The sequence below is a fragment of the Myxine glutinosa genome, chromosome 7, assembly GCF_964187855.1.
Source record: "Myxine glutinosa chromosome 7, kmMyxGlut1.1, whole genome shotgun sequence".
In the NCBI taxonomy this organism is placed as follows: Eukaryota; Metazoa; Chordata; class Myxini; order Myxiniformes; family Myxinidae; genus Myxine; species Myxine glutinosa.
Window position 1 is genome coordinate 182,331,132 of NC_136267.1, and position 15,844 is coordinate 182,346,975.

The following is a 15,844-nucleotide window of genomic DNA, read 5'->3' on the forward strand; positions in this document are numbered from 1 at the left end:
GACACCACAATTTAAATAAACGCTTCTGCTCAGCATCTTGAGAATTGATGTCTGGCAGTCTCGCATGGCCCATTAGGGGGGTAAAGCATGGTGGGAAGTTGGAAACAATTGCAAAGGTGAGGAGAGGAGAAAAGGTTAAGGAGGTTTGAAGGAATTTAAAGAGTTAGGAGAGTGTGGAGAGAGGAGGAGGTGGTATCGGTGAGGGGTGAAGGTAGAGAGAGGAGAGGAAGTGGTAAAATAAAATTCCACCCTTTGTGGACACCTAATATGAACAGCAAACTCTGTTCCTCCAACTCAGTTTTATTCCTTGATCACGTTTTTAACAGGACATCACAAAATATGATTACAGCATTTTGTATGAACAATACAATTGGTAAGCCATCCCAATAAATTGAAGGTACGTCCAAAAAAAAAAGGACAATACAGCAGGTCATATTCGTCCACTCTTAATCATAAAGCACACCGATTGCACAATTTGACTCTATTATGGGTTTGCATCTCAGAGAATGCTGGTGAGCTCGTTATAGTCTTGTATGCTTTGCGTGTGTCGATCATCCTCCCAGCCACGACGAATGCGCTGCAGACGTCGCTGCAAGCAGGGCACTTGTAGAATAAGCCGGCCAAGAAGCGTGCCAATAGGCAGTGGCAGAGCCAGGAGAAAAAGAGGGGGCATATAAAAGTGGTATCGTTGAGGCTCAAAGGCTCGCTTCCAGCCAAACATGAGTGCATGTAGTGTGCTGACTGTAAGAGCCACGCAGCCCAGTTGGGACTAGAAGAAGAAAAGGCATAAATGAGGAGACAAGCGATAATTATGGATACAGTATTACAACCAGGTTAGAGTTAGCAAAGCTTAACTGATTAGTGCTTTCAATAAATTTCCTATCAGTCATAAGATATCTTTCTTTGTTCGAAATAACAGTTCTTGAGTTTGAGGTGCTGTATTGAGGAAGGTGTGTTTTTACATATTGTTACAGTCACCGGATTCAGACCAGTGTCCTGATCCCAGTCCTGATGAACCAATATTACGGTCAACCGGGGGTGGATTCGAGATCAAATCCTCCACCCGCTCTACCACCAATTTAGCAATGGATCGTCAAAAGAGACCATACGCTGCTGTTCGCTGGGAAAGCCAAATTGATCTTTACTTCGGTTTTCGGCATAGAGAGTTTGATGAGAATTTCACACTGTCCGGATCACCCTTCGAAACAGGATGGAAGCCAGAGCATTGGCCTGGGTGATCCAGCAGTGGTTTTATAAAGCCTACTTTGAGGTAATGACACCAATTTCCCACGATCGTGCTTTTTAACCACGCTGGGAATATTAGCCAAACGATGAACCACGAAACAGCTGACACAAGTTAATCAAAGTAATCCGATTTAATAAATGGGGGAGGGGCGATTGGAGGAGAGAAAAAACACGTCTCAACAGCAATAACAGAATCAATGTACAGTACTACAACAATCAGATACAGATTATAGTTATGATTCCCCCGCACCCATGATAATCCATTCGGCTTAACTGGTTACCTTAACCATTCACTCGCATACATGACACACTGGGGGAAATACACAACAAAGACCATCAGCAAACCCAGTGGTTAGGGCTTGGCAAAGTGTCTGGAGGCGATGCCGCCATGCAGGCCATTGAGACGGAATTGGAACCTCTTTTAGAGGCCATTTTTCCCCGCAGAGCAGGGGTTGGCCTTTTCTGGGCACCATGGTCCCCTTTTTGAAGCAATGTTTTACGGCCGGATGCCCTTCCTGCCGCCAACTTTTACGGCCGGATGCCCTTCCTGTCGCCAACCCTGTTAGTCACCTCTTGCGACACACAGGGAATTACCAGTGAACTGGTACTCAATTTGCCGATCTCGGAAGGATGACAGGCTGGGTCAACCCCTCTGGCGTTAATTCAGCGATCAACCGAGATTCGAACCCAGGATCATCGGAACCCAAGCCGGCACCCTAACCGCTAAGCCAACACCAGGCTTATTGAGACGGAATTGGGAGGGAGAGATATACAATAATTAATTGATTAATTGCGTAATTAAAATAAAGAAATAATAATTGTACAATAATTAATTTCTTACTCAATTGGCTAATAGCATATATAAACCACCACCGTTTCCTCCGAATCTTGAACTTTTGAAAATTAATTAAATATTCAATTAATCGAATAAATAACTAAATAATCGATTGATTTATGAATCAACAAGCGTTACGCCTAGGTCCCCCGTCAGTGAAGTGATGTGAGTTGACAAAGTGGAAGACGCAGAAAACATGGAAGAGTCGATAATATTTGTGAGTTGGTTGGAGACGCACCCATACACCAGATTAGAAGTTAGTTCGTTTATTTTTCAAGATATTCCGCTCACAAGGTTCAGACATAAATGGTGGCGGCCATCTTGGATTTTGACGTGGCGACCCAATTTTCAATAGGGTTCTTCCATATGCCTAGTTGCACCCACGCACCAAATTAGAATTCGGTCCTTCGCTTACGCACGCACGCACGGACGGACGGACGGACGCACGCAAGAACGGACGGACGGACGCACACATGGACGGAGGGGAAAACCATAGTCCCCCTTTCGCTCCGCAGTGCGACAGGGGACAAAAATACCCTTTATATAGCCAAATCACTTGGTCACTGCCGTGTCCAAATATCCAAGGAGCGTTTCCGTGTTTCAGGGTGGGACAGACAGACAGACGGCATTAGCCAATTATACTCGTATATAGATTATGATTATGCAAATTGTCGGTGCAATTTACCTGAATGAAAGTGAATTCTCTCCAGTTGAGGGCAGCACTGACAGAGGGCAGAGATGTAACAGCCAGCAATGCTAGCAGGCCAAAGGCCATGATTCCCAAGGAAATGTAAATCTCCATTCGCCACACACTTTCATCATTCCAGATTGTATCTATCCTCTTATGCACCTACACACAAAGTCGAGAGTAATAAAATCTGATTTTCAATTAAAGGATCAGTAATCATGAAACCTCAGGAGGCTTTGTTTAAGTAGTTATAAACCAGGATAGTTTTGATCAACAAAAGTAGTAAATCCAAATCCAAAGTAAACAAGAGTGAGAATTTCTCTGCAATACATGTGCCCTACCGATGTGATATTTTCAAAGTCCAAAAGGGCATAAACTCGACCATGTTCTGTTACTTATCATAATAAAGCCACGTACCAAATTTCAGTTTGAATATGTTAGAGGGTATGGGGAAAACGTATGAAAAACCACAGGTGGGACACAGGGTTGGACAGACAGATGGAGAGCAAACCTCAGGTGAAACCGTTAGGGGGCTAATGATGAATTGGGGGACGTAGCGAGAGGTTCAATAAAAAAAAAGTTGCATTGAAAATCAACATGATGATGGGTTTCTGAAGTATCCCAAAAACGTATGCCAGCCAAGGCTCTCTCAGAATGAGTATAGCTGAAATATGCAGTAATTTGAAAGCAAAAGTGAACTTTGAGCCAGTGATAGATCATGGAAAACGAACGGAATTCACAGAATGGGTGACTTGAAATGGAAAACTGAAGCTGACGTGGAAAAAAACCAGAATGTAGTAAATTACAGAAAAAGTCAGACAAAGTTTAATTATTTATATATTATTCACTAAACTGTCTGATTTTGTGTATGATTCTCGATTCTCCACAGACTTAATTCCCATAGCGTAAGTATGAAAGGTAGTAAAAACAAAACCAAAAAGCTGTAATTTAATGGACAAGGGATGGAGTGTGAACAGCTGGAGCGTGAACACAGCCAATGCTCCGCTCATGCCAATCGCAGCTGCTTCAGACGAGCGTCACTATAAATCTCGATTGCTGGCACTAAATACTTCATCAAATCAAAGTTGATAATAATGAACTATATTATCACCCAGTAAAAAAAAAACCCGTCAAAGATAGTGGGTTGGAACAGTTTCTTCGACGGTGCAGCCTCGTGAGCGTGCCAAAGTCTGAAGCCTCGGCCTAGTTTCAGGTGTGCTTATATATTTACCTCTGCCACCAAAGGTGGATGGAGGTTATGTTTTCACCCCTGTCTAGCTGTTTGTCTGTCCGTTTGTGAACAAACGATCTCAAAAAGTTGTGAACGGATTCGGCCGAAATTTGTCCGAGATTTAGCGTATCGTATGTGACAAGGACTAAATGATTAGATTTTGGTGAAGATCCGAATTCGGATCCGGCTACTCGAATTTTTAAGTGATTCTTCACCATTGGGAGATAGGGCCAAAAACGATACATAGCAGGATATCTCAAAAAGTTATGGATGGATTTGGACGAAACTTGTTGGACAGGTTGTGTGTGTGACAAGGAAGAATCGATTCCATTTTGGTGAAGACCTGATCCGGATCCAGCTTGTGGAATTTTAAAAGTGATTCTTCAGCATTGAGTGATATGGCCAACCAGGTGGAGGTATGCTCTCTACTGAGTGTCGTTCTAGTTATTTATTAGACATCATACAGATGTAAATGAACACTCGTTTTACTCTGCACACGTTGCACATCATGTGCAGCGAATTTCACCTCCTTCCACTTTGTATTTATTGTTTTTTTTTTTTTTAAACCGCTTCTGTACACCACCCTTGAGGTTCGGTTTCAAAGCCACCATCTACAATTCCAATAGAAGAGACATAATTGCTCTTTTATTGAATATTTTTTCGAGTTTGTTTTATCCTCAAAAATAGACCGTAGTTGAACACACATTCGTGTTAAAAGATTGGCCTTTAAAACATACCCAGATGAAGGGGGACAGACATTTGTACAAACACACAGAATGGCGTTGTGTTTTATATGGTAGATGAGTGAAGACAAACTAAATGGAGAAGATAAAAGGAATAAAAAATATCATAGATGGCTTTCCTAAAATCTCCCCCCATTCTGGCTCTGTTCAGCTAATGTCAGATGCTGGTGTCAACAAAGTCAACAAAGACTGGTGATTTAATCAACCATACGCACAATGTTCTTGTCATTGAGCATTTCAGTCTGACTTGAACGAGTTTTCAAAATCATGAAAATTCGTTTAGTGTGAATATGTGGAACTATGATATTGTTAGGTTTGTGGGAGAAGAGGGCAATAGTTGAATTGGAGGAAAGCCTTGGGGCAGAGACTTGGTTTGGTGGGAGGCCTCGGGCAGGGATTGTTCAGAGGTTGGGGTATGGTGGGAGAGGGAGGGAGAATATGGATAAATCCCTCACCCCCCCAATCCATGACAGCACTGAGGAGTAAGGAGGAAGAAGAGAACAGAGGTGGGAGTTTCTCTCCAGGTTGCATTCCTCTGACACAGTGCAACCCTGAATCTGAAACTGGGCAGCAGTTTCCCATTTCAGCAGGACAATGATCCGGAGCACAAAGATAAAGCCACACCGGAGTAGCTGAATAAGAATAAAACAAATGTTCTTGAGTGGCCCAGTGAAAGTTCTGACTCGAACCCAATTGAACATTTATGGCGAGACTCGAAGATTGCAGTCCATTGACGATCCCCATCAAACTCGGCAGAACTAGAGCAGTTTTCACGTGAAGAATGGGCAAAGATTTCACCATCTCACTCGAAATGAGTACCAGCTTACTGGGATGAATGAGCCATTTGAGTGTCCTGCGTAGGAGCGACGCCCAAACCAGGATTGTGCCCACTAGTCAAGAAACTGCTTCGGCAGCCGTATGCATCTGAAGATACAGGAGTTGACGTCACAATTGCAGGCAACTGTCGTTATAAAGGCAAAATTATACTTCATCTCACAATGGACCTTGAAGGGGGCCAACACACACTTTAAAATTGTGATGTTGCAGAGTAGACCAGGCCCTGCTCGCTATATTTTGCATTATGGATGGTTTGATGTGTGTCCGTGCCACTATTTAAACAAGCTATTGTTGATAAAAAAAAATCTAGTTTCAAACCAAACTTTATACCAAAGGCTGGTATAATAATGTATATCATTTTGTTAAAACTTATCTTCCTGCTCTCCATCAAGCGTTTGATAATTATCTTTAAGCTGTTTAATGAACAAAACTTATCAGACAACTACGATGAAAAAAACGAATAGCGTTGTAAATTTTAAAACAAACTGTAAAATTAAAATGTTATTTTAATTATATATTCTTTCCACCACAATATAAAAAATTATCATCATAACATGATTTTGATTCACAATAAAGTGCAAATTGCCATTAAGTGGGGAAAAAGTCAGTATCACACACCATATGAACCGCTTCGTTCAGCAGTCCGTATCGGTATGACCTTCGTAAGGGTAGAGCAAGGCTGTAGATAGCATGCAGAGCAGCAAAGAAGAAAGATAAAAGGCCAAGCTGCTTTCGAGAGCGGAGCCAAGAATCTAACCAGGGCGCAAAGCGACGCCGCTTGGTTCTGTATCTCAGCTGCTGCACAGCCGCAAGAACACCCGGAAGGTACACCAGCGAGAGCAGCACAAGGGCCACCACAGGCAGGGTTTTGTTCACCAGTTCCACCGGTATACTGGCCAAAAACAATGCCACGACAAATGGTCCATGAGTTCTTACATTCTTAGCAACTTCCTCTCATTTGTATTCTATATTTGAACACGCAAATTATTTTTACTTCTGGCTTTCCTCCCAGCCACTACCTGTCAAAAAATTTGCTTATACACGAGCCTTGAACGTTTTACCAAAAATACAATTATAACACAGCATACATGATACTGCCCAACATTCCCATTAATACACAATTTTCAAAATGGCATGTGAAGGCTAATTGCGGCCTTTTGTGCATTCGCTGTGTGTTTACACTGACTCGGTTTGACTCACAGGGAACTTTAACCTGCTGTTGCGAGTGCAAATTCTGAAAGTGAAACAGACTTTTAAACATAATATTCAGCATTTAGAATAAAGAGTGGCAATTTCAAGATGGTTAGCCACAATTGTTCTGTTCCTGAATGCAAATCGGACTCGAGCAAATATAGCAAATAAGAGAAATATTCGTGGCAGAGAGGACGCAGATTCCTATAATTTGCTGTTAATACAATTAGCTAGCGGTGGCCGTGCTTTCAACACACACACATAAACACACACACACACACACACACACACACACACACACACACACACACACACACACACACACACACACACACACACACACACACACACACACACACACACACACACACACACATTTGTCCTTTTACCAATAGATGCAAAAATCTAGTATAATTTATCTTGAAACCTTGGAGCCAACCAAAAAGCCTTGGAGCCAATGATTAATAGTAAACACCCTCTGTGCAGATGGGGGAAGAGAGAATGGCAAAGAGAGCGGATAGGTTGAGGGAACATGGTAGGAGGAAAAGAGGTAGACCACGTTTGAGATTGGAGAATTGGGTGAAGAGGTATATCAGTAAGGTAAAGGTAGCTGGATAGTGGAGAGAGTTGGCTGAGGACAGAGGGGACTGGAGGAGTATCATGGTCAATGCAGGGCAGGAGCTTGCACCTCACCTCACCATTGGACCTCACCCCTTATGAAGAGGAGGAGAAGTTTTACCAGTATGACCTTCCCATCTAATGAACAACAGAAGTTTAAATGTACCCTGTGCATCGATAAGCCCCAGATATGACCTTCCCATCGGTGTTAGGAAGCATAAGGGTTTAGTTAGAACAAACCCATCTACAAATCTCCGACCATTCATGGGCGTACATCACCGGGAGTTTTTGCAGTACAGACTGCAAGATATAAGCTTTGTGGACGGGTTGATCAAGAAGTTCTTCAACTGTTTTGTTGTGCAGAGGTACACCCCTTTCTCACAGGTACGTTTAAAAGTACTTCCAGGTTCTTTAAAACCTTTTTAGTCATTTCATTCTACAATCCGTGGTGAAGTTTGAGGTGAAGGTGGCAGTGCATCAGGGGTCAGTACTGAGTCCACTACTATTTGTAGCTGTGCTGGGTCGGAATGTAAAGGAGGGTTTACCGTGGGAGTTGTTGTATGCAGATGATCTGGTGTTGATTGCGGAAAGTATGGATGGACTGAAGGAGAAGATGAACAAGTGGAAGGAATGTATGGAGACAAAAGGTCTGAAGGTGAATATCGGAAAAAGGAAGGTGATGGCAAGTGGTAAAGCACGTGGTGAGGTGGAAAGAACTGGGAAGTGGCCGTGTGCTGTGTGCAGGAAGGGTGTCGGAGTGAACTCCATTCAATGTACAATGTGCGCTGAGTGGGTTCATCAAAAATGTAGTGGATTTAACATTAGGGTCATTAACCAGTGTGGCAGCTACATTCAAGTGTAAGGTGTGCACAGAGGGAGCGGCAGATGGAGGAAATGTTGAGTTGGATCTTGGAGACGGCGTGAAACTGGAAGGTGTGAAAACATTTTGCTACCTCGGAGACATGCTGAATGGAGAAGGTGGATCAGACTCTGCAACGGTTGCTAGAGTGAGATGTGCATGGAAGCAGTTTCGGGAACTGAGTGGCGTGCTGATGATGAGGGGAGTGTCGTTGAAGCTGAAGGGAAAGGTGTATGCTGCATGTGTGAGAAGTGTTATGATTTATGGGAGCGAGACATGGGTAATGAACGTAGAGCAGCATCGAAGGCTGGAAAGGGTGGAAATGCGAATGGTTCGGTGGATGTGTGGAGTATCGTTGAGAGAGAGGAAGACAAATGATGAATTGCGAAAGATGATGGGAATAGAGCCTGTGATGGATGCTGTGAAGAGAAACAGGTTGAGATGGTTTGGTCATGTGTTGAGGAAGGATGAAAGTGACTGGTTGAGAAGAGTGATGGAAATGAATGTAGAAGGAAGTAGAGGACGGGGAAGACCGAGAAAGACTTGGCTAAAGATGGTGGAAGAAGAAATGCGGGCAAGGGGGTTAACAAGGGGAGATGCAGAAAATAGGGCAAAATGGAGAAGATTGTCATGGGGACCGCAAGGCTAACCCTCACTCTAGCAGGGAAAATGGCCTTAAAATGCCTGTTGTATTCTACAATCCTTACCTGGGAGGCATAAAAGATGTTCAGGCCACCTCAATTTAACTCGTTACTAGGAGTTTCTGCACATGCGCACCAGCAATCTGGGTCGGATTATGTCATTTCGAAAGTCACGTATTGCTAAACAAAATATGCACCTGTTTTTATAAACTCACCGGTAGAACTCGCTGCGTTGTTTCATAATAAAAGGATGGATGACGTCCTGCAGAAAAGCGTAGATGTAAGCTCCAGTTGCCAAACCCAGGGATAGCAAAACTGGCATTCGCCAATCAGGAAACAAACGCAGGGGTATTTCTTCAAGCTCATGAGCTGATAGAAGTGATCCCATATCAACCGGTGTAAAACCGAGTGTGCGTGCAAGCTGCATCACCTCCGCCTTGGCCTCCATGCAATCGCTGCACACGGGCACCTGCCATCAATGAAAGTACTACATGTTATTTTTGGAGTGGGATCCCAACTCAAGTGAGTAAAGTATCAGTAAAGCACCTTCAGATATTAATCAAGTTAGCCTCACCTAGATTCTGTTCTAATAGGTGTGTGTGTGTGTGTGTGTGTGTGTGTGTGTGTGTGTGTGTGTGTGTGTGTGTGTGTGTGTGTAACAGTGAGAGTGATGTCTCTTGCATGGGCTATGATCGAATTCTGGCTCGGCTAAGAGCAACAATTTTACAAAACGGGAGTAATATCAGTTCTCTTATATGGAATGAGGCAAGGGCCTTGAGAAAGGAAGGAAATAGAGAGTGCTGCAGACAATGGAGATACAGATGCTGAAAAGGCTGATAGGGATTCCTCTGAGGGAAAGGAAAATAAATATCAGGTGTAAGGAATATTTGTGAAAGCACATCTGTGTTGTTTGGGACTTATGGAGAGAAAGGAGGCCTTTGATAGTGACAAAGATTTTAAAAAAAGAAAATAAATTAAAGGTCTAAACTCTAAAAGGTCTGTGGAGTCGAAAGGTTGTTTGAGTTTAGAATGGGGGCTGTGGAGTCTAAATAGGGGAACAATTGCCAAAGTTTCCTTTTGCCCTCCCCCTCTCCTGGTGAATATCATATCATCTTGCTTGATGGATGGCTAAGGCCATATATGCCCTGACGATCAATCTGTTCAAGAATGAGTTCATCATGATGGAACGTGAAGCCAGGAAATTGAGACGAGTGGCACCATGTCTCACTCATCTACATCCGCCACTGGCAGTTAGTTCCACCGTGGGCCCCCAATAATATTTTGGACTTCATTCAAACTCTCCAAGGCTATCCTGATAGGGAAGTTGCTGCAGTGGGGCAGGGAAGGGGATCACACGACATCTCTAGTATTTGTCTGAACAGATGATCGGATTAGCTCTCTGACGACTTTATACATTAGAGAGGAGGCGGTTACGATGGCAGAGATGGATTTACACAAGGGCAACAGGGGCAAGTGCCTCGGGGCCTCCACCACGCAACGCAACACATGCCCTGGGACCTCCATCACCCAACACATGCATTGGGACCTCCACCACCCAAAGGCTTATCCAGGATTATTGCCATGACTAATTAGCGGAACTGTGGTTTTTGATTGGATGTTTGGACGGAAGGACAGACAGACTATGTATTAGTAAATTGGTGGGCGGACCCACCTATCTTCAGTTGTGTTTGTGTCTGGAATCCATTAGTGGTAATAAAAGCCTGCAAAAACACTTCTGAAAGTATGTATTTTATCCAATAATTTAACTTGTGGAATTCATAAGGCAACTATACAAATAATGTTCTTAAGGCAACAATACAAATATAAAATTGAATAGGGGTGCCACATCTTAAGATATGAGTTAAGGATGCCATCAGTGAAAGAGGTTGAAAACCACTGCTTTACTTCATCGTTGGTGGCAGAAAGGGGCACCACCACTCACGTGTGCCCTGTGGCCTGCACCTTCATAAATCCGGTGCTGTATGAGGATATATGATATCGATGTTTAAGATAATGAAGGGTAGAGACAAAATAAGTGCAGAAGAAATATTCAAACAGTGATAGGACAAAGGGCCATAGCCTGGGAGTAAAGGAGATGAGCGTTAAGATGGTGGTAAGGACGGGGTGTTGTACTCCAAGATGGCGGATCGCAAACGTAGTGACGTCACAGGCACACTGCGAGTTATTGGTCACTTAGTTCATTTTATCTTGCAGTGCAGATTTCCAGGTAACAAATTGATAACATAATTCTTTTTTTTCATTAAGTTTGAACATTAATATATTGCAGGATTATTAATTTCTAATTTCAGCATATTTATAAATCATTTACGTATCGGAGTCTCCATTCACGCCGTCGGTTAGCGCGGCTTGTGACGTTTGTCGACCGGTTGCAGGTCTTGTTTGGCCCATCGGTCACTCACTCACTTCGTCCCCCAAAGTGCACCTTTCCCTCCCGGATCCCGAAGCAAAAAACATATGCGGTGTAAGAACCAGGCCGTCGCTTCCCGCGCGAACCCCACAGGATCTCACGTGTCTGCTGGCGTCACGTGGTCCGTGCTGGAGGGACCAGGCAGAGAGGGTGTTGAAGGCCTTGACGACCCGCGCCTCAGGTAGAATCTCTGCCAGCATTTCCGCGTTGCTCGGCCCGGTAGCCCCGCGGCGGTCCCGGTTGCTCACGTCGACCACCACCTTTCCGCGCAGCGAGTCCGCCAGCGGGAGCAACGTGTTGAAATGCTCACGGGGCACCGCCACGAGCACCAGGTGAGCCGTGCCGCCCGCCGCCCCCTCTCGCGTGGTCACCTCGACTTGAGGCGGGAACAAGGCCGCGGCGGCGCTCGGCAGCCGGCTCCCGACCACCACGGGGTGACCGGCCGTGAGGAGGCGTCTGGCGAGCGAGCGCGCGAAGTCCCCTCCGCCCAGGACGGCGACCGGATGCGGGGACGACCTTCGCTGAGCGCACCCCGAGTGTCCCGGGGAGGTCGGGGCGAACTCGCGGTTCCCGAGCAGAGGCGATTCGCATCTCCCGTAGTCGGTGTGTCCCGTCATCTCAATTCGATCGGCCGTCCACCTCCATTAAAATCATCTGACGCTTCTTCCCAGTTCCCGGGAAAGTTCGCGCTTGCGCAAATCGGGAATGCCCTGTGATCCGGATCGAAGGTCGCGAACGTCACAGATCGTTACAACGTTCGTTCTCACAAACGAATTGGATACCAACTGAAACATGATGCGTTATTTAATTATTTAATATCTGTTTCTTTATCAACATGTATGATGTACATGAAATCGATACTTAATGTCGACATATTACATACGCGAGGGGAGTGGGATGGGGGAATTAAGGGACGAGTAAGTTGACGGATGATGATATGATAAAGGGAAGGTGGAAGGATTGTGGGTAAAATACCTGTGGGAGTTATGGATAAGGTGGAGAAAACGACCCACCTGGATAGGTCGAGGTGTGGGAGCAAGGAAAGAAATTCCACCATTTCTAGTCTTATGTAATAAGTAGATAACACTGAGGATGCAATGGAATACGTACTTTCACCATCGAACTTCAATACTGTCCTCATTTTGATCAGACAGCGCTGGAAAGGCTTTTGTAAAGCTGGCTGAATCGTTTTTGTGACGTTTGTTTTTTATTTTGTCATTTTCTACATTTATTTTTATCTCATTTTTCGGTATAAACGACTTGAACTGAAATCGTTAACCAGCAAGTCGATGGTAAAGTTATTTAACTACACAATATATAGTTCCTGTTTGTTATTATCCAGAAACTGCTGTGCTGTGTTCATTCCTGTAAGTGTAGAGTACACCTGAGATGAGCCTCAGCGAGGACTGGTACACTGGCCGGATGGCTTACGGGACGCACAATCTCCTCCGAGTCGTCTAGTCTGGGTTTGTTTTGCCCTCCGGAGAGTTGTTGTTGTATAGCCCCGGACAGTTTTCTCGAACAAGCCCGTGGCATCGAGACAGCTGATCGATCACGCAGGAGCGACCCAGAGTTCCCCCACGTCCAGGATGGTGTACTCCGCCTTCACGAGGTCAGGGCCACGACTGAGTTAGAGAGAGAGAGAGAGACAAGAAGGAAAATGCCGGACCATGGGGATCGATCGCCACTCTGGCTGTGACCGTGCTGCCCAGAAAAATCCGGGCAGCAGGGAAGAATGGGGGAGGATTTGGCCCCCGACTTGGATTGGGGGGGTCCATCCACCATGAAGATGCGTTTGCGATAGTCCTCCGGAGAGTTGTATACAGAGTGGATAGCTCTGTTGGTGCAACCATAAAGATAGGGTTGAATGGCACTGTTGATGCCGTAGTGGATCTTTCACCTTGCAGGCTGGCATGGAATGGTCCCCTTGGAGGAAAATGTTCTCTGATTCTTCCTGATGGAAGACACCACAACTTCCACCAAAAACATACATCATTTCTAGAGGCTTCACTTTCAAAACACTTGCTGAGTCGATTTGAATTTTAAGTTAATTCATAATGGCAGATGGCTCAAACATGGGTTGAGGCATCTTTATTGGTTTATTATAAGGTCGATAGTGTTGAAATAACTTGCAAATTAGTGAAACATTCCAAAATATATTGTGTAAGAACTCTCATCAGAAATTACATCGTAGGAGCACTTGCAAATTGGCCATATTTACGGTTATTTAGCCAAGTTTACCCTATGGATGTGGATTACTGACACCTGTACATTACCAGTCGTGTTCAATCTTATTTAATACTGATGGGTGCACATGGTGTATGAATAGTTAGCTGATATAGTTCGAACCATATTCCCTACTCATTATTCATAATCCAGCACATACAGCCGTGGCCAAAAATATTGGCACCCTTGCACTTTTTTCAAATAACTCACAATTTTCGCTAAAAAGAAGTTGAAATTGACAAAAGTATTTGGTTTCCACAATTCTTTATTTCACTGTTAATATTACAAAACCTTTGTTTTTGATTCAGAACTTAATATTGTACACCGCACCTTTCCTATGCCATCTCCAGGCATTGCAAATCGTCATTGCCGGGCACCGAAGGGGGCTCGGCAGTGACGCACGCTGAAAGGGAGTACTCAGTTTTCACTCTGGTTGTTGTACACCGCATCTTTCCTATGCCATCTCCAGGCATTGCAAATCGTCATTGCTGGGCACCGAAGGGGGCTCGGCAGTGACGCACGCTGAAAGGGAGTACTCAGTTTTCACTCTGGTTGTTGAACACCGCATCTTTCCTATGCCATCTCCAGGCATTGCAAATCGTCATTGCCGGGCACCGAAGGGGGCTCGGCAGTGACGCACGCTGAAAGAGAGTACTCAGTTTTCACTCTGGTTGTTGTACACCGCTCCTTTCCTATGCCATCTCCAGGCATTGCAAATCGTCATTGCCGGGCACCGAAGGGGGCTCGGCAGTGACGCACGCTGAAAGGGAGTACTCAGTTTTCACTCTGGTTGTTGTACACCGCTCCTTTCCTATGCCATCTCCAGGCATTGCAAATCGTCATTGCCGGGCACCGAAGGGGGCTCGGCAGTGACACACGCTGAAAGGGAGTACTCAGTTTTCACTCTGGTTGTTGTACACCGCTCCTTTCCTATGCCATCTCCAGGCATTGCAAATCGTCATTGCCGGGCACCGAAGGGGGCTCGGCAGTGACGCACGCTGAAAGAGAGTACTCAGTTTTCACTCTGGTTGTTGTACACCGCTCCTTTCCTATGCCATCTCCAGGCATTGCAAATCGTCATTGCCGGGCACCGAAGGGGGCTCGGCAGTGACGCACGCTGAAAGAGAGTACTCAGTTTTCACTCTGGTTGTTTGTTTGTTTTCTTGGTTTCTTGTTTTCTTGCTTTCTTGTTTGTTTGGTTGTCCGGGCGATATCTCAGCCATCCTTTGAGCTAGGAAGCTGCAATTTCGGCACAATAGTGAGCAAGTCCTTTTTCAAAAACGGTATTTTTTTTTTTTGATTAATCAATAAATTGAGGAGTTATTTAATTATTAGCGATTAATTAAGTACTTATTTAATTAATCAAATTTCCTTTCTCTTCTGACCATTAACTCAGGCACCTTTTGAGTTAGGAAGCTGATATTTGGACATGCCAATGACCAGGTGATTTGGCTGCAAAGGATATTTTTGATTTATTAATTAATCAATTAATCGATTAATTATTTAATTATTGGATTAATGACAAAAAAATTTTTTTTTTTAAAGTTACAGATTCTGATGAAATAGTGGTAAGTTTATGTGTTCTCTGACCAAATTGATTAATAATTTAATTTTTTTATGATTATTATTTATTTATTTTCATTATTAATCATTTATTTATTTTCTTTCTCATTTGGCCAATATCTCAGGCACCTTTTGAGCTGGGAAGCTAATATTTGGACATGAGTGACCAAGTGATGTGGCTATCAAGGATATTTTTGAATTATTGATTAATCATTTCATCTATTAATTATTTATTGATTAATCGATTAATTATTTATTGAGTAATCAATTAATTATTTAATTTTTTATAAATGACTTATTTAATTAAATTTCTAAAAGATACATCTTCGGATGAAGCACTAGTGGTTTAGTTATGCGATTAGCCAATTGATTATGAAAATATTTTGTGATAATCTTTTATTGATTTTAATTATACAATTAATCAATCAATTAGTGTACACCTCTCCCTCCCAATGCAGCCTCAATGAGCTGCACTGCGGTATTGCCGGGCGCCGGAGGCGCCCCGGCAATGCCGCGCTGCAGCATATTTAATTATTTGGCATGGGGCGGTGTACTTTGAATGTATCTGTACTTGTTTGTTTTCTTGTTTTCTTGCTTTCTTGTTTGTTTGTCCGGGCGATATCTCAGCCATCCTTTGAGCTAGGAAGCTGAAATTTCGGCACAGTAGTGAGCAAGTCCTTTGTCAAAAACGGTATTTTTTGTTTTTTGAATAATCAATTAATTGAGGAGTTATTTAATT

The 15,844-nt window shown here is 43.9% G+C and overlaps 1 protein-coding gene across 3 annotated transcripts; it reads right to left on the minus strand.

Moving 5' to 3' along the window:
• Positions 1-284: 284 nt before the first annotated feature.
• LOC137431875 (metalloreductase STEAP2) lies at positions 285-12,586 on the minus strand. Of its 3 annotated transcripts, XM_068123672.2 has the most exons (6): positions 11,418-12,586; positions 9,319-9,357; positions 9,104-9,150; positions 6,198-6,471; positions 2,766-2,930; positions 285-769 (listed from the first exon to the last, which is right to left on the minus strand). In XM_068123672.2, exons 1-6 carry the CDS (start codon positions 11,931-11,933, stop codon positions 500-502), a joined length of 1,311 nt encoding a protein of 436 aa, XP_067979773.1. In that variant the 5' UTR covers positions 11,934-12,586; the 3' UTR covers positions 285-499. The 3 variants fall into 3 exon arrangements, with proteins under 3 accessions (XP_067979773.1, XP_067979770.1, XP_067979772.1); XM_068123669.2 differs by having other exon boundaries at positions 9,104-9,357; XM_068123671.2 differs by lacking the exon at positions 2,766-2,930 and having other exon boundaries at positions 9,104-9,357.
• Between the last annotated feature and the right edge of the window lie 3,258 nt (positions 12,587-15,844).